Source organism: Podarcis gaigeae (assembly GCF_964106915.1).
Source record: "Podarcis gaigeae genome assembly, chromosome: 1".
In the NCBI taxonomy this organism is placed as follows: domain Eukaryota; kingdom Metazoa; phylum Chordata; class Lepidosauria; order Squamata; family Lacertidae; genus Podarcis; species Podarcis gaigeae.
Genome location: NC_139678.1, coordinates 104,031,083 through 104,052,872, shown reverse-complemented (window position 1 = coordinate 104,052,872; position 21,790 = coordinate 104,031,083). Strand labels below are relative to the sequence as shown.

At 42.1% G+C, this 21,790-nt stretch overlaps 2 protein-coding genes across 8 annotated transcripts in view; one reads left to right on the top strand and one right to left on the bottom strand.

Annotated features, from left to right (window-relative positions):
• The window catches only part of PRPF40A (pre-mRNA processing factor 40 homolog A), a gene marked incomplete at its 5' end in the record, with an annotated part of 60,761 nt that extends 41,015 nt beyond the window's left edge, over nt 1-19,746 (top strand). The window contains one exon of the mRNA XM_083706278.1: nt 19,436-19,746. The remainder of the gene's footprint in view (nt 1-19,435) is intronic.
• Nucleotides 1-21,790, bottom strand: part of FMNL2 (formin like 2) — a 189,040-nt gene that overhangs the window by 9,545 nt on the left and 157,705 nt on the right. For 4 of the 7 annotated variants that reach the window (XM_083705917.1, XM_083705918.1, XM_083705916.1 and 1 more), the window contains exons 12-24: nt 19,746-19,895; nt 15,999-16,100; nt 15,062-15,377; nt 14,118-14,312; nt 7,532-7,656; nt 6,901-7,100; nt 4,996-5,230; nt 4,609-4,677; nt 4,333-4,413; nt 3,131-3,260; nt 2,015-2,178; nt 934-1,035; nt 32-130 (exon numbers count right to left, since the gene is read on the bottom strand). In XM_083705917.1, coding sequence (XP_083562043.1) covers nt 32-130; nt 934-1,035; nt 2,015-2,178; nt 3,131-3,260; nt 4,333-4,413; nt 4,609-4,677; nt 4,996-5,230; nt 6,901-7,100; nt 7,532-7,656; nt 14,118-14,312; nt 15,062-15,377; nt 15,999-16,100; nt 19,746-19,895 — 1,968 coding nt within the window. Of the gene's footprint in view, nt 1-31; nt 131-933; nt 1,036-2,014; nt 2,179-3,130; nt 3,261-4,332; nt 4,414-4,608; nt 4,678-4,995; nt 5,231-6,900; nt 7,101-7,531; nt 7,657-11,433; nt 11,455-14,117; nt 14,313-15,061; nt 15,378-15,998; nt 16,101-19,745; nt 19,896-21,790 lie in introns of all 7 variants that reach the window. The other 3 variants (XM_083705914.1, XM_083705913.1, XM_083705912.1) reach the window with 1 other exon arrangement.

Sequence of the window (21,790 nt, the reverse complement as noted above, 5' to 3'; positions counted from 1 at the left end):
ACGTAACCAAAATGGCTTGGTTGTTTGCTACCTTTTGGTCTTGCTGCTCCATCAGTGCCTCCTGCTCCAGAAGTTTTTCCATCAATGCCTGTTGTTGCTTTTTCCTCAACTCGTTCTCCTCTTCCGCTTGCTATCGACAATTTTAAACGAAATACACACACCGGTTAGAGCTCGCAATGACTTCAAAAAAAAAATGGGGTTCGTTTTTAGCTCTCTCAGCAAAATACAAATTCATTAAAGCCATTTTAACTTGGATGTGCCGCTTCCTGTTGTGGCGTGATACAGCAAATTCTCCCAAGAATTTCTTCAAGAATTTGTCCTCTTGTGATTCCCAGCAGCTGTCATTCAGAGGCATACTGCCTCCGACAGTGGAGAGCATAGCCATCAGGGCTAGGAGCCACTGACGGCCTTATTCCCACTCTCTTTTGAAGTCACCTAGTGGCGGATTTTTCCAGCCACATGTGTACCTGCCTGCATGTCCTCTGCATGTCTGAATGTGTGTAACAGCAGGAGTGCTGTGTGTTCCTGATGTCTGCTGTGTGTTTGTCTTCTCTGTTCCTCTGTTGGATTTTGTTTCATTTTGCCCCAGCCATCATTGGAATGCAGCCTCCAAGAGGCTGGGCAAGTTTCAATCTGGCCTTTGTTCCAAAGATGGAACCTTAAGGCTCTTTCATATGAATCATATGGAAGGGACCACGAGGATCATAAACCCCTTGCGATGCAGGAATCTTTCACCCAACATGGGGCTCAAACCCACAACCCTGAGATTAACTCATGGGGCTCAAACCCACAACCCTGAGATTAACCCATGCTCTACTGACTGAGCTATCTGTGTATTTGCTAAGGAAGCTACACAACCACAAAGGGAGCCTTTGGTTAGAAAGTGTGGCCACATTTGTAAGAATAACAGAAGTGAATTGAACTTCTGTTCACCTTGTAAGCTTTCACAAATCGAACAAAGACTGGGAAGAAGACTGATGGAGGTGTCGTCTTGGGATTCTCTCCAAAATACTTCACAGCATCATCAAAGGCATCCTGTAAAAGAGAGACTTTTTAACGAGATATATATATCATTTCAACAAATCCCAAACTATGCAAGATGGTGTTTAACCCACGAAAAGGGAACCACCCCCCACAAGCTGAAGGCTGATCAGGTGGCAAGGAATCAGGAAGGAAGCAGCAGAGACAAGAGTGTAGGTGCATTGGAGCCTTTATTACCAGTGCAACAGAAGGGAGGCCTGCTCTGCAACCTGTTTTGCAAAGTGCGCAATTTCAGGAAGCAAGAAAAATCCCAGTTCCAAGTATAAACTTGCAGTTTGAAAATATGCATTTTGAAGTTCTGCCTTGTACTGCTGTTAATTGCCCTCTTGTGCTGGGATTACTCAACCGTTTTTGCAGGTTGAGCCTATTGCAGGTTCAGAACAGATAAAAGGAAGAAACTTGTTTCTACCATCATTATTTTAACCAAGAAAGTAAATAATGAAACTTGAGTGGAGCTACTAAACATTAAGTATCTGTGTGTTTCCCCTGGAAAATAGCTCTGTGTGTGTGTGTGTGTGTGTGTGTGTGTGTGTGTGTGTGTATGAGAGAGAGAGAGAGAGAGAGAGAGAGAGAGAGAGAGAGAGATATGTTTAAGGGTGCATGATTGCACATGCCACTAAATGAAATGCTATTGCATAAGGTGTGAAGTCACTCTCAGTGACAGATGTCACATCAATACTGCAAAAGAATAAACACATTCTATTGTTTTTTTAAACCACCCTTCCTTCTGCAAGCAGCACAGAGAAGCATTCATTGTTCCCCTTCTATTCCCCCTGAGGGGGAATGACTGGCCTAAGCTCACTCATTCGGACACTCTTAACTATACAACACAACACCACACTAGAACACAGGAATCAGTGAAAACTTGTCCTGCCTACTCCAAAAGGAACATCTTTGAGCTTGAAAAAGGTAACAAAAGTTCTCCGTTCCTGAAAGCTAGACCACTCAACAAGTGCTGGGATACACAGAATACCTGAGCTATTTTTGCATCATCCTGCAGCTTCTTCAGTTTCCCTTCATTGTTCTGAATAAACTCCTTCAGCATGGTGTTGTGATCATGCATGGTGTACTCGCGCTTCGTTAGGTCGAGACCTCTTTGGAGTTCCTTTACATCCAACAGAACATTTTCAAGGGATACTAAAGGGTGGAAGGGGAAAGACATTCAAAATGTTACTACGCATTGCCTAATTGATCCTTAACATCTCCAGTTAGACAGATCTCATGTAGCAAAGCCTGGAGATATAGCTGCCTGAGACCCTGGATAGTTTTCATTGGGGAATCTCTGTTAACATGTGGTTGCTGTTCCTGCTACTACTATTAAAATTGAGAAGCCAACAATGGAGGGTCTCACACATACAAGACAGAATTGCAGGCCAGCGAGCGTATATTTTGCATCCAAGAGACAAAACTGGAATGGAATAGAAAAGCTAGGAATGAGATGGGATGGGGGGAGATGCATCAAACAAAAAAGAAGGTGAGTAGTTCAGGGAAGGTATTGTTTTAAACCACCTTTACAATATAGATGCACAAGCTCCAGTAGGGCTGATGCCTCCTATACAGTTTCTACCCTGACCATGCAGAACAGAGGAGGAGAATAGGATCTGATCTTCTCCATCTCTCGTGGGCCATTTTGGCAGGTGGGCAGGGCCTCCCTACCCCTTCCAAGTAAAGATATCTCTACGTGTAAAGATTTCTGCCAGAAGGATCCTTTCTGTTCGGTATGTTCACACAACATTTACAAGACGTGCCTTCCAACAGGATGTGCATCTCTTGCACCTGAAGTTAAGGACTTTACACAAACTATGTGGGAGCAATGAAGGAAGCCCAATTAATGAAAAGAGGAAAGGCTCCTGTCAGCTTTAGGGAACAGTATGCTAGAAGAACTAAGAAGGCATTTAAAAATTATGATGCTTCTGTATCCTATTGTGCTCACAACATTTAAGATGCCCATCTGTCTTCTGCAAGGTGGTATCTTTTCCAAACAGGTAGCTTTCCCTAGGACATGGGTGCATTACTGTATTACAGTATCCACAAAACATATCTGAACCTGCTTTTAAGTACTTGGGAAATGAATGTGTGGCTATGTTACCTGCAGCAGCTTTCTCCACATAGTGAAGCTCATTGTAAAAAAGCGATACTTGCTGATATTTCTCTCTCACAACATTTGATATATAGTGCAATAGAGTTTGTTTCCTGTCTGTAGATTTTGTGTCTAGTAACTGCAAACAAGAGGCAAAAGAAGTATGTTAGATTCAGCTTCAACATCCTTGAGTTAACTTTCCTTAGCAGCCAACCCATGATCTGCCTATATACCAAGGGTGGAAAAGCTAGAACTCGCCAGATGTGGCTGAGCTACAATCCCACCACCCCTGGGGCTAATGGGAGTTGGAGTCCACAACATCTGGAGGGTCACTGGTTAGCCACTCTGAAATAGACACACGATACAATGAAATAAGTGCAATGCAATGAAGATATCATAGCCCTGTATGAATGTTACAGGTCAGGGGAGGGGAACATGTGACTCTTGAGATGATGTTGGGCCAGAACTCTCATAATCCCTGATCATTCGCCATGTTGATGGGAACTGAGGTCCAATAACACCTGGAGGACCATGGGTAAAGAATTTTAGGACCCCTGCAATTGTTGCCCATAGTTTTGAATTTATTTATGTTACTTAAACATGATAATTCATCACATTGTCAGAAGACGACCACAAGTAAAAGAATAATCTTAATCAGGTAAACTATAGGGCATTAAAGCAATTAAGGTTGTCATCTTATTAAATCTGTCCGGTGTATTTTCATAGCGCTGGTAATTATTGTTTATTACAGGTCATTAGAGGCATTCATTCCCTACCCCTAGCAACAGGGTCCATCGCATATTGCTTTTATGAATGGCCCAATGCTATTATCCAGAAAGTGGAGAGACTCATAACAAGAACCGGCAGAAAAGACAGGGCAGTGCTAAACAGACTTCTCTGCCATTGCAAATCTGTACAGGGGGTCTACCTGATGCAGCTAGTGGTAAGGAAGAGTTTAATCACAGTGAGAAAACAAACCAGGGGAGAGTAATGAAGTTATGGGGAACTGGAATTGACCTTTGTCTTGACAATATGACATTAGAAATCTAAGTCAATGGCTCCATTCCTTCCCTAGCTCATTGGCAACTCACTAAAAGGATGCTTAGACCACTGTTGTTCATACAGGCTGTGCAAATAAATGGGGATGTGCAAACAATCTTCCAAGCAAAGCTACTTTCAAGTTCACTAGGGGTAGATTTCCCCTTACTTACCAGATCTAAGCTCTGCAGTTTAAATCCATAAACAGCTCCTCGTTTACTGCTGTTCATATAGTTACCCAGAGCCAAGATTATCTATGGAAATCATAGGGGTGGGAAAAATTGTAAGCATCAACTAATAACACATAAAATTCTGTAATAAAAAGGAAAGGGGTCGTTTTAACTTAAATATATAGCCCCCTAAAGACCACTGTTTAAGGGTGTGGGTTTTTATCACCAATATTTTTTTTAAAAAAACAACAACATTGAATAAACAAAATAAACACTTGCCTCTAGGATTTTCTTGAGTTTCTGAGATGACTTTATTGAGACAGATGCTGCAATTATTGCATGAAGTTGCTAGAGGCAAAAACAAGAAATCATGTAAACATTTGTAAAAGCCAAGTGTGAACTAAAAACGGACACCCACTGGCTTCTGCAAGAGGGACAGGTTGTGTATGTGTAGCCTTAGTCAGACATTAAGGTTCACAGAATACTAACTGGATGAGCCAAGTCACAGTTCCCTTCCAACTCTACAATTCTATGATCAAGCAGGGGATAACTTCAGCCCATTAAACAACTAGAATAAAGTAACTGCTCCAAAAGGAACGTAGCACATGCATAAGCCACAGCATGGAATTCCATTCAAGAAGGAGCTACTCTCCCCATCTCACTCACTGGAGTCAGCATCTGGATGCTTTCTGCAAAATTGCCAACGAATGCCATGATGGTCATCTTTTGCATCAGCCTCTCAATCTTGCTGAACTGCATCATGAAACGATCCTCATCTGAGAGGTTCTCAAGGGGCTTCCTCTCCCGCTCGTAAAGCCGCAACATTTTCACTTCGTTTTCCGTGGGCAAAAATCTCATCAGGCATTCGACAAAATCCACTGGTAGAGTCTTCAAATCAAACCTGGCCGATGCAAAAATATATATTTATATATATCTAAAAGAAGAGATGTTTACAGGGAAGGAAGAGGCACAGAGCTCTGTTTTCACTGAGTTCCTCTATCAATGCATCTTATTAAAGCTACTAATCAATTCTACAGACAAGGCATACTTAATGCAATAATCATGTTAACTGTGGGCACACTTATTTCACACTGGCAATTTTGGCAGTCAATATGCGAAGTGCGAATAGATGTGTGTCCCTAAGTACTTGAATATGGGTAAGTGAAAGACATGCACAAGTTACTGACGTTTTACGTATTTGCTGTAGGAAACACCACTGTAAGCCAGGTACAATCGCAGCAAGTAATTACCATATTAAGTGTGAAGCGGCACTTGGGATTTTTAAATTCTGAATATAGATGGTTAGGACTGCACTGAGAACTCTCTTGGTTGCTTTTTATATATTGCTCTGGGAAGTACCCTGAAAACCAAGTAATCGTATTTTTAAAGCTGCTAAAAGAACATGATTGCAACAAGCATAACGAACTTTATGTAAATAGGAGCAGAAAAAAGACAAATCCCTTTAATTGAGATTTGTAGCCTACACAGGGTGCCATTTGCACTGAATCTCAAAATGCTGCTTTTGACCTTTCATGCTCCTTAATTTGGGTGTGTGCTTCCTCCTGTAGAAAGTACTCCCGCAGCTCAGTAGCATCTCCCAGCAAGCTCAGCTGAGAATTTGTACATTAATGGAAGTGGAAGGATATAGGAGAAAGGAGCGCCTTCACTGTGGTAATCTCAAACACAGAGAATGGTTTACTGCAGGAAATCAGTCTGCACTCCACTCTTCTGAAAGAAATGCAAAGCACATTCCTGCAAGACAGCTTCTGCAAGACTTTAAAAACGAATGGCTGTCAGCATGACCATTGCACTGAAGTGTTTTTAGCATTATGACTTTCAGGTACTTTAAAAGTGTTTTACTGGATCATTTTATTATTGCCAGTTGAGTATTTGCAGACGCAGCCTAAACACCACAACACCAATCTGCATTTCATTCAAGACACTTGGACTCAATTCAAACACTGTGAAGGGGAGAGGGGGGGTAACCTAGCCCTTTCCCATTCCTTTAATAGCTACCATATTTATCTCACAATAGTGTTTAAATTGCTGCTTGAAATGAAAGCCTTGCATGACAAGAATTATAGATGAAAAATACGAACAACATTTTTCAGAAAACCACCAGTTGCTTTTTACAGTTCTCATAATGGAAAGAATTCAACATTGCGTAAAGGCAGTCCTTCCATCACAGCAAGCGTTTCAGCTTGCCAGATGAACAATGCACATTGTTCTGGGGGTTCTCCCAAACCCCCAAGACCAGTTTGGGAGGGGAGGTGTAATGGGGGAGGGAGTCCCATTGCACAAGTAGAAGTTTTTGTTCAGGGCTTCCACTGACTGGATTCATTAGGTGAATCCTGCCCTGTGTTACTGTGATATATGCAGAGTAAGCAAAATCCAACGGGCTTACTCCAGAAAAGGGTGCACAGCTTAACAGCTTTATGGTGATCAACTGTATATATGAGCATTAATGGCATATGAGGATCTTCCTTGGGTCTAAGCAACTTGCAGAAATACTGCTAAACAACTAATACAACGTGCCTCAAACCACATTTGTCAAACGGCCTTTACACTTACGCCTGAATAGCTTTGCATATCTCATCTGCAGTCTTTCCAGCTTTCCTTAAGGTGATCGCAAGATTTTTAGCCCTGTTTGCTTCCAATAGCGTGACTTTGTTCGATCCCTTTTGAGTTATTTGCTTGCTTGAAGAAAGATCAATGGCCGGGCCTTGGGCTTTTGTCTTGAATATTTCTTCAAATTCATCCACATTTAAATCCTAGGACAGAAACCAAACAGAAACAAGGAGTCTAGAAATCTATGTCTAATAGTGGGGGAAATACAATTAATGAAAAGTGTAGAAGCTGTAGGGCATTGGGAAAGGGATAGGTGACTGTGTGACGAGGAGAAGGCTTTGATGCTCTGCAAAGTTTCTTGGTCCATCACAAGAGAGCAAAAATACTGCACGGAGCACAGCAGAATAGGACTCTAGTTACCTTAATGTCAACAAGACCATCAAACAGAGTGATTACTGAGGTCTATGGAGTGTTTAAAACTCTTTAAGTAAATATGATGCAAGGTCAAAATGACTGCTTTTTAACAGGATACAGTAACTTCCAAAACACAGACAGACAGACAGACAGACAAACACACACACACAGAGAGAGAGAGAGAGAGAGAACACCAAATCACAATCTGCAGGTCTCATACCTCCAATATCCTTTCGTCATCAATTTCATTGAAGACTGTCCCGTTAATCTGATTGGGTTTCAGAGCCACCCAGTTAAAAACTGGCATGCGGAACTTTGTCTTAATTGGCTTCTTGATTTTCACAGCTTTAAACAAAGCAGAGAGTACAATTACACATTTCAGAAAAAGGCAACAAGCCTCTTGAGCAATCCAGAAGTACTTATGGGGGATGGCACTTCAACACTGGAGGAGGCCTGACAAGAACTAAACAAATACTGTAAAGTGTTTGGGAAAATTTGGGCTGGCTGGAAAGCTTGAAGAGAAGAGACAATTTCTCTCTCTAATTCAGGAGGTTTGCATATCATTCATGCAAAGGTTTGACAAGAACAAGCATGTTTTGGTACAATTGTGCCTATTTTTCCTATATTTGACGAGAACACACGATTCAATCACTATAGGAAGTCTAGAAAATTGTACTCTATTTACCCATGTGATTTTAGCTACGTCCTGTGATGGTCTACTATTATTCTTCTGACCACACTGAAATTAACGCAACACAAGAACATTGCCTGATTATTGGATGAAATCATGTGGAGTTGCCTATTTAAGGAAGAACAGCCTTACATTTACCTAAAAATCTTAGAAACATGACTCAAGTTTCCAGTCTCCATTAAATGTGTAAAAGGCACCAGTGGTACTCAACCAAAGGGTGTTTCTGAGGGGGGCACTAAGGTACCAACCGGTGAGTGCTGTCTAGCCTCACTCCATTTAAAAGACAGAAAACATCATCATTTTCCAGATGTGAGCTGCTCCCCTTCCTGTAGAGAGCAGCTCATTTTCTGCCTTACTTGAAGCTGGGGTGATTGCTCAATGGCTTCCCTGGTTCAGCATTTCCATTAAAGAAACTAAGTGTGAGTATATAGTATTTTTCTCTCATGAAAGGTGGTGCCCAAATGCCCACATGAGAATTAAGATTAAGAGATAGGGATGAGGTTTATTGCAAAGCATCTAGAAAGTGTGAAACATCAGGTGTCAGCAACTTTTATGGAGTGATGGACATGAGCCGGGAGACTGCCAATTCCCAGCAGGAAAATATTGTGATATGTTGCACCTACAACACCTTCCAGATTTTAAAAGCAAGCGAGTACACACAAACATGCATCTGTTGATTAGGATTGCAAATGTGTGATCTGTACCTTTATTTAGCATGATCAGTGTCATGACAGCTAAAGGAGCTTCTCCTCCCACATCAACTTGCCCAGGTGTTAAGCAGGGGAGGCCTTGTTGGCAGTGCTGCCTCCTTCTGTGGTTCATGCAGCAATAAAACTGCTAGCGCATTTGCAAAGATAAGCAGGGTCCGGGAGGGTGGAGGGGTGGCACATGTTGAAATTTCTGCATTGCAGGGGGTTGAACTGGATGATCCACAGGGTCCCTACCAACTCTACGATTATATGATTCTTTGTGGCAGTGGCGCATGAAAGGGCCTTCTCTGTGTTGGCCCCCAGGTTGTGGAATTAACTCCACTCTGAGGCACGTCTTGTGTCATTACGGCAAGCCTTTCAGTGATTGGTCAAGATGCACCTCTTCACAAAGGCCTTTTTTTCTGAGTGGATCAGTATTGCTGTGGATTGCTGTTTTGCCATTGGTTGTTTTGAGTTTTATTCTAGGATTTTAAAGTTTGCATTTCCTTTTAATTATACTATTTTTTGGTAACACACCCTGGGGCCGTTTGGACAATCAATCAATAAAATGTCCAAGTTGTTGCATGTTACATTTGCATCATGTGTCACTGATTCACTGGGACAACCAATTTAAAGTCCATAACCATGCTGAAAACCTCACTCAGGGCTCATCCAGACTTCGCTTCGCTCCACATTTCTAGCAACAGGTCCAATCTTTCCAGGTCTGTGTCTAAATGTTTCCTTCCTTCCTTCCTTCCTTCCTTCCTTCCTTCCTTCCTGGTCCTTCCTCCACAAACTCCCATTCCTTACCACTGAAAACAATTTCATGGAAAACCCTAATAGCCGCTTGCTCCAATTCAGCAGTAAAGATTGGGTTTTCCTGAGGAAAGCGGCAAGGGTGGGGGGAAGCACTCAGTCACAGACCAGGAAAATGCAGACGTGTGCCTAGAAAGTGCAGCGCAAAAGGCAAGAGTAGATGAGCCCTCAATCCTAAACAAGCAAGTGGTGTTTTGGAAATGCAAGAAGAGAAGCTCTAAGCTGAATATAAGCAATTGGAATTGACAGCAGCCACCAGGGAAATTACGCTGCAGATTTAAAGAATCCAGAGTCTGTGTTTTAAACAGTAAAAGAAAGCTCTCCAGTCTCAGCACAATCATTTCTTGGATTATTTGTTACTTTGACCATCTCTCATTGTGATTGTCTACTACATTTTCCAAAGCAGCTCTGAAGACATGCCTTCCCCATTAACCGGTGGACAAAGAATAATAAGCTGAAGCAGGAAAATTTAGGTTAATTACTAAGGGGTGGAGAAACTTCCTAACCCTAAGAGCCAAGGGGGCTGATTAAATGTCCATCGCTGGAAATATCCAGCAATTAGTAACTCATTCACTGTAAGCATTAATCTTCATGAAGTTCAGGGGACATGCACATAAAATTCAGGAAATGACATTCTAGAGAACATTTGCCACTGAAAACATCAATTGCGGCAGAAGTTTTAAATTGGTTCTGAAGCTTTAAGCAATTTGGTTAATTAATCAACTCAACCAGCTCCTTCCTCACCTTCATGTCATTAAGGACCAACTCCAGTTTGAAACTGGACACACACATAGTGCAGATTCCAATGCACAGTGCTTTGCAACAGTAGATAAAATCCTGCGCTACAATGGTAGTATCAAGTATTGCCAGAGAAAATCCTAGCTTATTTTGCCACAATGTGTATTATTATTTAGTGGAACAAGCAGTTTATCAATTTGACAGCATGAATTTAAAACTAAATTAGTGAATTGTTAACATTTCTGCAAGCTTCACACCGTCAAGAAACCCCTGCTTCTTACTCCTCCAGTTTTGAAGAAGCTACTTAGCCAGGAAAGTGAAGTTGGAAACATGCAGTTGTTATGTCCACCATCAAGCAAAGCATACCTAGTGAATTTTACCACAGGCAAAGTCACATTCCCAAAGGACACTATTGTTCACGTATGATGACTGGGAATGTGTACACCCCAAATATCTTGTTATCTATCCTCCCCCCCTTTCCCCTATAATGCACCAAACCCCTTGTGCAAAATTTCAGACTGGGGATACATTTGTAATAGATTCCACAAATTCATCCACTAATTTTAAGCAAATTTCCACACATCTTTTGTCAGCTGTCAAAACTGGAGCTGCAAATTACAATTTGATAGGCAGTGAGCCCGATATTATGCGATGATGTCACTATCCACTCAATGGTCTGAAGCTACTTCTCATTTGCTTAAAAGATGCACTTGTTTGGATGTGCGATGACATCACGAAGGGAAGGTATATTATGAATATTTCTGTTTGAAGGTAGCCAAGTGATTGATCTTGATGAGTCTCTAACATAAGATGCAATGCTGCATGCAATGATATGCCTTAGAATACCCTTAGAGTTTCTATTTTATGGAAAAACCAAGGCCACATACACACCACACATAGAAAACAGCAATGATACAACTTTAAACAGTCATGGCTCCCCCCAATCAATCTTAAGAAGTATAGCTTGTTAAGGGTGCGGAGAGTTGTTAGGAAACCCCTATTCTCCTAAACAGAGCTTTTGCACCACAACAAGTCAAACAAACATCCCACCCTTTCGGAGAATGCAACAACACAGCAAGCTAGTTTTTAAAGTGATACACAAATGGATTTGGTTAACAAGACAGGAAAAGAAGACAGCAGAAAATGAGATTAAAATGTACTTAAAATACTCAGCAAAAAGGAACCTACAGAAAAGCTTGATTGGCCCATCTTACAAGGAAGCAGAGGGAATAAATAAGAAAAAGGTTAGCTATGGTTATGTAGGTCATTTAATAGAACAATCTATTATCACAAATCAGGGCTCCTGAATACCACTTCACACATTATCATTTTTCTACATAGAAATAATCAATTGCACTTAGGCATATAGAGTTTATGGACCGGGCAGCCTACCCATGGTAATAGGTATTTACCTAACATCACCCATTAAGGTAAATTGCATTTTCCTACTTGAGGTTATCTTAGTGTAGCAGAACAGCAATGGATGAGGCCTGTGCCCACCAAAAGCCTTCTACAGATTTCATCTAAGTATCAAACAAAAGGTAGCATCCATTATTGGATGGTCCTGTACCATATTAATTCTGCAGTAAACAGTATTATGTGGAAGCTACACTTTACCCAACTTATTTATATGGGAAGATTGCAAACAAAGCCATAAAGAACAATAACCTAGAATTAGTTTACCAACAAATAAACTACTGAAGCCCAATACAGCGGTACCTCGGGTTACATACGCTTCAGGTTACAGACTCCGCTAACCCAGAAATATTACCTCGGGTTAAGAACTTTGCTTCAGGATGAGAACAGAAATCGTGCTCCGGAGGTGTGGCAGCAACAGGAGGCCCCATTAGCTAAAGTGGTGCTTCAGGTTAAGAACAGTTTCAGGTTAAGAATGGACCTCCGGAACATATTACGTACTTAACCCGTGGTACCACTGTATGTGGAGCATTCGTTTCCTGAAGCATCCAATATGTTTCCCAAAAGGAGCAGAGATGGCCACCAACTTGGATGCCTTTAAAATAGGTCTAGAGAAATTCAGGGAGGCTAAGGCTGTCAGTGGCTACTAATCCTGATGTTCTATCTCCACTGTGGGAGGCAGTATGCTTCTGAATACCAGTTGCTAGAAACCAAAGGAGAGAGTTCTGTGACATTCAGGTCCTGTTTGTGTGCTTCAAACAGGCATCTGGTTGGCCACTGTAAGAACAGGATGCTGGACTACATGGGCCATTGGCATGATCCAGCCAGGCTGTTTTTTATTTTATTTTGTTAGATTTCCCCCTGCAACATATTTCCTTCATATACAGGCAGGAGATCAAAACCCAGCTATTCTGAATTAATTTCAGTTCCCAGTGGCTGTCATTTTCAATAAGACATCAAAAATGGCTCTAGATTCAGCCTCAGGACCAAACCCAGAACCGTGGGGTTAAGTTTTCCAACTATGTTGAGGGTCTTTCTTCATTAATGAAGTTTTGTCCAGGGATGTTAATGGGCCGGCCTGATTCATGATTTTTTTAATTCTTCCAAATTGTGCTCAAGTCAACAGAAACTGTATTAATTGCAGTGAGGCAATAGATAGATTATTAGCAGGCTGAATGAACATCAGATTTGCAAAGAGGGTTGTGACTAATGACAAAACCAAGCCAAGGGTTGTAAATTGAAGGGGGGGGGGAGAGAAGAATAGGCTGGAGCTACACAGCCAGTGCAATGCCACTGAAGAACCAGAAACTGAATCTCTCATCTTCCAAGTTCACCTCTGCTATCAGAGGATGAACAACTGTTGATGGACTCAATGCAGGAAGAGGAAGGTGGGGCAGGGGGAACACACATTCACTTGAGTGCTTTAGCCTTGGCTACTTCAAGCTACTGTTGTTCCAAATAAATGTCTCAATGGCACAGAGGCATCCAAATTCTGCCTGTTTTTAAGGGATATCAGAGAAGGTTTAAAATAAAGAACCAGACACCTGCTTTTAAACATATATATATTAGGGATGAGTACCTGGGCTTTCTAAGTCTGCAATTATCATATTGTTCCATGACCTAAACTGTAAAATACCAACGAGTATTCAATCGCTTGCTCAGTTCCTTAGCAAACCCACTCACACTTTTCTGAGAGATGCCTGCCTCCTATCTTCAGAAGCCCAAATTTGGAGATTTGGATTCAGTGTTTGAGGCGAGGCATCTAACACTTTTCCACCACCAGTGAGATAACATGAAGGGATTGTAGCAACTGTATAAAGCCTCCGTTTAATAAAATCAAAGCATTTTTATGCTAGCTACTCATAATCTGCAGAATGGTGAGGGAGGGATGGGAATCATCAGATGTCAAAGAGATAAACAACTACCTGACATTCAGAAGACATCTTAAGGCAGCCCTGTTCAGGGAAGTTTTTAATATTTAACGCTGTACTGTTTTTAATACTTGATTGGGAGCCGCCCAGAGTGGCTGGGGAAACTCAGCCAGATGGGCGGGGTATAAATAATAAATTATTATTATTATTATTATTATTATTATTATTATTATTATTATTATTATCTCTTAAGTGTTCAACCTTTGTATTGGCTCCATCAGGTGCTCACCATCTCTCCTTTGAGAAGATGCAGCAAAACAACACACAGATTTAGTTTCAAAAAATTTGCCTCTCCCCAAACCTTCACTGAGAATAGGCCATCACCTTACCTCTTGTCATTTCTTTAGAAAGTTATTTTGCTTTTAATTCACTGCTGCAGCTAAGGTTTTGCAGCACTGGGACACCTTGATTCATTAAGCAATTTTTCATAACATCCATTTTGACTCATTCCTCTTTGACTAAGGACATTTTTTGTATTGTGTATAGGACTTCCATAGCACACCAGCAACACTGGCTGCTTCTTACCTGCTAATCCTGAGTTGAAAACGACTGTAGGGGAGGCTGTTCCTGGAAGAGGAGGCGCTGATGGTGGGGGTGGGGGTGGGACTGGAGGGGCCAGTCCTGGTTCTGCAGCTGGGCCAGGAAGAGGAGGTGGGGGAGGAGGGGGAGGAGGTGGGGGAGGGGGAGGAGGCATTGGCGGTGTCACAGGGCCATTTTGAACTGAGAAATGAAAAAGACAAAACAGCATTTTAAAGTACTCAACCAAACTATGTCCGCCTCCCTCCCGCACCCCAAGGGAGTTCTCTCAACTACAGGCAATCCACATGGTGAACTTTGCTATACATTGTGCCTGCAGAGTAGAGAAGCTGCCAAATAGATGTTATTTTGCAGACCCTTGCAAATCATGCAATGTGTAGAATGGACCTCAAACACAAGATGGCAAGTTTAGCAAAAAAAGTGAAGAGGATGGAAGTTGAGAATAGGATTAGATAAAATCCTCAGGGTAGGGGAATCACTCTGTTTTCATGCTTATGTTACTCTGCATTGTGTCATATACCTAATACTACAACTAGCAGTAGTAGTAGTCGTAGTGATAACTACTTATAGTAATAACAATTACTGCCACTGCTTTTTATTATTATTAAGTTCACTAACTTGTCATGATGATGAAGACATAGGGTGTAATCCAGAGCCAGTTTGGCACACTTCAACAACAGTCTAATCATAAAGTTATTTATTTGGGAGTAGACCATATTGATTTCGAGGGAATTAATTTGTAATTAAATATTTTTAAGGTAAGATGCCTAGATAGCCAGTGAACACTTAAGTGTGACTTGATTCACTGCATCCAGCTTTCTCTGGATTGGGTCCCAGCCTCTTTCATGTATGGACTGATGTACTGTGGGGGATAGGCTAACCCCCACTACCTTAAGTTGAGCAAATCTCATTTCTTCTGCAACATTTCTCACCTGCTTCCGATTCTGATTCTGACAACGGCAAGGGTGGTGGTGGAGGGGGCAAGAGAACTGAAGGTGCAGAGCCGGAAGCTGATCCTCCACAGGTGCCCGTGGCAGCTTCTGCCCCTGAGGGCAATGTCCCAGAAGCCACCCCAACAGGAAGAATGTTGATATCACCATCTCCTTTCTTCTGAATTTTAATGGACCCTTGCTTCTCCAGTTCATGGATCTTCTTCTCCAGCGTTGACTGTCGTTGAATAGCTTCCTCTTTCTCTTTGACCATTTTCCTCAGCGTGTGAACCTGTGTGTTCGCATCCTTGTATATTTCCTGCAAAAAGAGCCCACGGGTAAAGAATCAACATGTGTTTGATATGCAGAATCATCTCAAAACTGAACGAACAACATAACATGGGATTCCCAGCTGAGTCATTGTCAGGCAATGTTTGATGGTGGCGGCAAATGCACTTCTCACTTTATCTTCATCCAAACTGCGTTTTCCTTTAATAAGTTGGATAAGGAACCTCAATCATGGCCACAAACTGGCAATATCAGAAAGGTTTAAATTATTTCCTAGGGTAATGAAGACTCTATGATATGTACTATTGGCACACCCAATCCTTTAAGCCAATAAGATCCTATTGTGTTCTGGGTTAGATTGCCTGACTTCTGCTGGAAGATACTAGTGACAGAATATCGGCTTGTTTCCTGTTCTCTCATTCCATGGCTAAGAGACTCACAGAAAGGAACCAAGTGTTATAAACCTTCATCGATCCAACGTCAGGATTAAATCACTTCTGCAGACTGCAAGTAAACTGAACTGTAGCCAATTGTGGGGGCAACAGTGAATTTAGCAGTTTCCATGTTTTTAGAGTCTAACATACTTGTGAGGAACTTGGCTGACCATCCATTGAGCACCCTGAGCAGCACAATCCGCACTCAGTACACTTACTCGAACGACATCCAGTTCTTTGTTCCTCTGCATGAGTTGTTTTTCCAGTTCCACAATCTTTGCCATAGCTTCATTTTCTGTATCTTGCAGTTTTTCTGATAACTAGACACAAAAGGGGGGGGGAGGGGAGTGTTAATTGGCAAAAAGGCTTATTCATTCACAGTGGCGACTGCATGCCAGAGCCATGCATTATGTATATAATAAACATTGTATCATTCAGTTATTCATGCTGTAAAATGTCTAAGAACACGCCCCTTGCCAGAGCTATAGGAACCATACATAATCTTTACAATCATAGGGTCTATTTGTGATGGATCAATAGGTTTGGTGTTGAATTTACATGGTCAAAAGCTGTGGGAGTTGCCCATGTAACTGTGTGAGTGAGTGAGTGAGTGAGTGAGTGAGTGAGTGAGATGTCAAAGTTTCATTTGGGTAGTAATGGTTTACTCAAAGAACCAGCTTCCATTTATTTTTCTTGAGACTGTGAACACCATAGTTACATTTTATGAAACTAATGAAATCTTGAGATATATAGTGATGGGAGGCTAAATGCAAACACTAGAATTGACGGCAGTTTGTTCTGATTTAGCACTAATGAACGCTCACACCTCCTTCTGTGGGCGCCCTTTGCGGCGCGCAGCACCCCCAGGCCACGTGGGACTCACCAGCTGGTTGGGCTGGTTGGAGTTTCCGCCAAACCCTGGTTTAAACTGTCCAATCGGTGGCTTGTGGGGGTGGGGCAATCCGAGCGGACCATGTATGGACAGGCTTCCCTCTGGTTCGCTTGAGTTGTATTACACGGTGGAAAAAATTAACAGGGCCATCCGCTTGGCAATCTTGCATATCGGAGGCAGAGTTGTGAAGCATTTGGACATTAAAACCAACAGACTGGAACTTTTCAGACCCGACAGGGTGCACCTCACCACCTCGGGAAATGAACACTGGCTGGATGACATTAGGCATGGCCTAAAAGAATGGTTGTCGGATTGCTAATGTGTTTTCAGGTGTACATAGTCTTGGCGTTGAGACTGCAAGTTTGTGGTCTCAGGTGGCGATTTTAGGCCTTCGGCGGAATCCTTTAGTCTATCTTCCCTAAATGGGGGAGGGAGGGCATGAAGTGGTCACACCACACACACACACACACACACACACACACACACACACACAGCAGCGATTCCAGGGTTCCCCGTTAAAGGGGTTTTGAGTTGAGTCACTGGCCATACACTAAAAGGTTGTCAGTGAACTCCCCTGCATTGCGTGGAAATGGGGAGGGGGGCTGCCTGCGTACACAAGCGTCTTGCAGTGCACCCTCCCCAGATCCATTTAACCCTGAGGAGTCCCAGTTCCCCAGCTGGGGGGGCTGGGAGGGATAGACGTCCAATGCCTAAGCCAAGGTCTTCCTGCATCTGAAAGGTTTAATAAAGTTGTGGCCAATTTTAATTCCATAACACATTGTCATGAGTCATTATTTCTTCTGGTGGTGTCTTGGGGGTCTCTGTCTGGGCACACAAAGAGTGGGTTTTCCAGGGGAAAGCAGCATGGCAAAGACAAAACTGCTTGGATCCACGCCTAAAAGCATGGGACAAGCAGGAAACTGCTGAGACATACTTTTTTGGCATGGGACAAGCACAAGTGATGCCATGTTCAAGTACTTCAGATTTGATCACCCATAACACAGCCCTTTTTGCCTTTATAACTAGTAACTAGTAATTCTTAAGTAGGGACATCTCCTCCACCATCCCATTCCAGCATGATCCCTGCGGCTAATACATTTTTAAATCTGTAGGCTATGTTTTGCGAACACTTACAGTACTGTATATCTTGGAAGCTACAGAGATTTATGTATGCACTTTTATGGTATGAAACACAGATCTGGTTATTTGTGTTTTTTTCCCCTATGTGTCCATGGAATTTGCAATTTATATGTAAATTAGCACACACACGCCAACCTATAACAAGAGTTCTCGGTCAAGCTGCTCTCCGAAGTGCTTCCATCTGGAATTGTAATTCAGCTGAAATTAAATACTCCAGAGCTGTTTTGAGTCAATAACATGATCAGAGAACAACAAGGACCACACATATGCAATATTAACATAGGGAGCTTTCATTCATATGGATATAACACCATTGGCTCTATATCACACACACACACGCGCGCACACACACACACACAAATGCAGTTTAATAATATTTAAGTTGGACCTAATAGGAAAAACATTTTTTAACAAAATTGCTTGTGTAAGTTTTAAAACTCTAGTTGGGAGTATGTAACCACTTCTACTTAGGCTATAACCCAGGCTTCCTCAACCTCGGCCCTCCAGATGTTTTTGGCCTACAACTCCCATGATCCCTAGCTAGCAGGACCAGTGGTCAGGGATGATGGGGATTGTAGTCTCAAAACATCTGGAGGGCCGACGAAGCCTGCTGTAACCTTATGAGATTTGGTTCCAGATTTGTTCCTACCAGCTCCAGACCCCGACTCCAGACCCTCTGAAAATCTCTTCTAGGAGGCTGAAGTGTCCTCCAGACCGGGGGGGGGGGGGGGGGGTTAGAAGCTTCAGGGAAGGATTGGTGCCAAATGGCTTCCTTTCCCCTTCTGCCATTGGGATCAAGTGTCTTTCACAAACGGAAGGAGCACTTTCAATTGTGGATGGCTATGTCTGGATGCAGCCCCTGGTTTTTTTTAAAAAATGTGTGTTTTCTAATTGTTTAAATTATAAATATTTATTAACTCAGAGAGGGAGATGACAAACACTTAAGAGAGTAATCAGATAACGTTTGGTTCACAAAAAATCTTAGTAAACCTCTGCAGCAAACATCACTACCTGTTTAAAAAGGTAAAGGGACACCTGACCATTATTGGCTGAGGGAGCCGGCGTATAGCTTCCGGGTCATGTGGCCAGCATGACTAAGCCGCTTCTGGTGAACCAGAGCAGCGCACGGAAATACCGTTTACCTTCCCGCCGGAGCAGTACCTATTTATCTACTTGCACTTTGATGTGCTTTCAAACTGCTAGGTGGGCAGGAGCAGGGACCGAGCAACGGGAGCTCACCCTGTCGCAGGGATTCGAACTGCCAACCTTCTGATCAACAAGTCCTAGGCTCTGTGGTTTAACCCACTAGGCAGTAAAAAGAGCAGGCCTGCTAGATCAGGCAAAGGGTCCATTATCTCAGTATCCTGCCCCTAATGGTAATCACTCGGGCACTTCTGGGAAATCCACAAACTGAACATCATTTATACAGCAGGTAAATATTTGTGTCAGTTTGGAACAGAGACAAAAAATGAAGTTCAAGACTAAAATCGCAAGGACATTTTTTCAGTCCAGCTCTAAATGAACTTCCAGACAGAAATTGCTCAAACCTCTTGTGCTTTAACAGGAATTTGCCTCCTTTATTTCCTAGTAATATTAGAGTGTCTGTTTAATGATGTCTTGCAGGCATGCTGTCCGTGACATTGCCAAGATAAAAGCAGGCATAGCACTGCAGACTGAACTAAAAATATTAAATCACATGGAAACCAATTATCCAGGTAAACTAGCCTTTCCTCTATATTTTAAGAGTGTGTGTGTTTTCTTCTCAAGGTAGCAATAAAAATAATAGAAGACCAAAAGCTTTACTGGTAGTAATGGATATAAACGAAATAAAGTGCGTTTGTAATCACATTTTGAGGCCCAGATAAATAATCAAATAAAAACCAGCCTCCAGAAAGGCCCCCCAACATCTACATTTTAAAGCACCAATACTAACATGAGATATATTTTCTTCCAGTTCTTCTACTCTTTCCAAGGCAGCGTTCTTGGTTTCTGCATCTTCAAGTAAAGCTCCCACATCAAACACGTTGTCCAGGTAAGCTTGAATCTGCACCTGCAGCTTATCGCTTTCTGTGTGTTTCAGTTTCTGGAAGATCAAAATAGGGCAGGGGGCACAGCATTGTTTAGCACCGCTAAATAAGTCAGGTTTTCCACCACCGTCACATGTTGCTAAAATGGTTGATTTCATTGTTACTAATAAAAGCAATATATATGCAGGCCTCTGGGTTCAGGTAAGTTGAAAATAAACTATGGTTTAACGTGAAAGAGCAGCAAATGTAAGACAGAGTTGTTCTACCTGGCCTTTGGCTTGGAATCAAATTGATCCCCTCCCCATCTTCCTTTTTCTTTTCTCCTTCTGTGATGGAACTCCTATTTGGGGACTTCCCTGGCTTTTTTCTGGCCCACGTAGGACCAGTCTGAATAGTTGGCCTTGGTGAAGACTTGACGTTTTCATCCCCAAAAAAGTTTCTGATTTGAGTTCCTACTAAAATGAGGCTGCATTTTAATGTTGTATTTTAATCTTGCTTTTAAGTTGTATTTCAATCAATTGTTTCTATACCCGTGTTAGTAGCCCTGAGCCCGGTCTTGGCTGAGGAGGGCGGGGTATAAATAAAATTTTATAATAATAAGTTAATAAAAAATGGGTGCACAGTGCTCTGAAGTCCCTGCTTCACACCTCCACCATTCCTGCTGTTGTCGTGCCAGGGTAAGTTATAAACCATGAACGGAAGCTTGTCGTGGTGTGTTCTTTCTCCCTCCTCCAATTCCCATTGATTCTGCTGGATAACAAGGTTAATCATGCACATCTTGCTCAGTTGTGGACTTTAAATGCATAATATTGGCAATGTGATCTATTCCAAATCGCCATCAACCCTCCCCCCTCCCTCAAAAAAGCAATTTGTTTGAGTTACTTTTAAAAATACCCATCACATTATTCACCCTGACTTAAAAGGGGGCTCTGTGTAAGGAATTTTAAGAGCACTGCTGTTATGGCATTTCCATACCAGCAAAAGTGTTTTTCTTGTTGAACTGAACTTACCAGCGGGGAGGAGTTGTTAGCCTAAGGTTGAATGAAAATAACTCAAAAGGGTTAGCTTGGGATGGTGAGTAAGTGAGTGTTTAAATGCAAAAAATAGTCCCCATGCTGCACTGTACCACCAGGAGAAGCATATTATATGGAACATAAAGTATTGTTGTCAGAATACATGAAAGAAGCTCTTGACTATGTTATACGATGGAACAAAGCCAAAAAGCAGCAACAACAGCTGAATTCTAAGCAGCAACAAAAAAAATCTGTCTCCATGTTAAAAGTTCCTAATAATAGAGCACCATGGGAAGAGAGGAATGAAAAACACTTCAAGATGGAGAAATAGGACACAATAACTTAACTGTAATTGGTACCCACAAATTCATAGCAGCTACGAGAGGAAAAAAGTAATAAAAAGATATTCCTTTTGCTGTATAAGCCTAACCAAAGCCCATTGATTTATATTAAGAGGCCAGTATTATTTTATAATTTATATCACAGCATCGGTGCAAACGTTCAGACAATGTGACTACAATACATCAAGCCTAGACTTCATTCTATAGGAAGCAATTTAACCAAAGCAGCATTATATATCAGCTGCCGCTCTCATATTGACTTTTCAAACCCAATTATGGACATCCCCATTTCTGAGATGGAAAGGAACTGGCTAGTCATTTTGGGTCTCTAAGCTCCAGCTCTAAGCCACACGACTGGACACTCCTCACCCCCGGGTCAGAATTGCGTGCTACACGTGGTGAACATCACTGGAAGAACAAACCACGTTTTTGTAGATCACAGTTCAACCTGCCTTAGGGAGATTGGCTGCAATGAGTAGATTAAGACAACCCAGGGCTTTTTTTCCCCAGCCAGAACTCACTGGAACTGAGTTCCAACGCCTCTCAGATGGGTGCCATTGCCATTATGAGAGAACAAGGGAGGTGTTCATGGAGAGT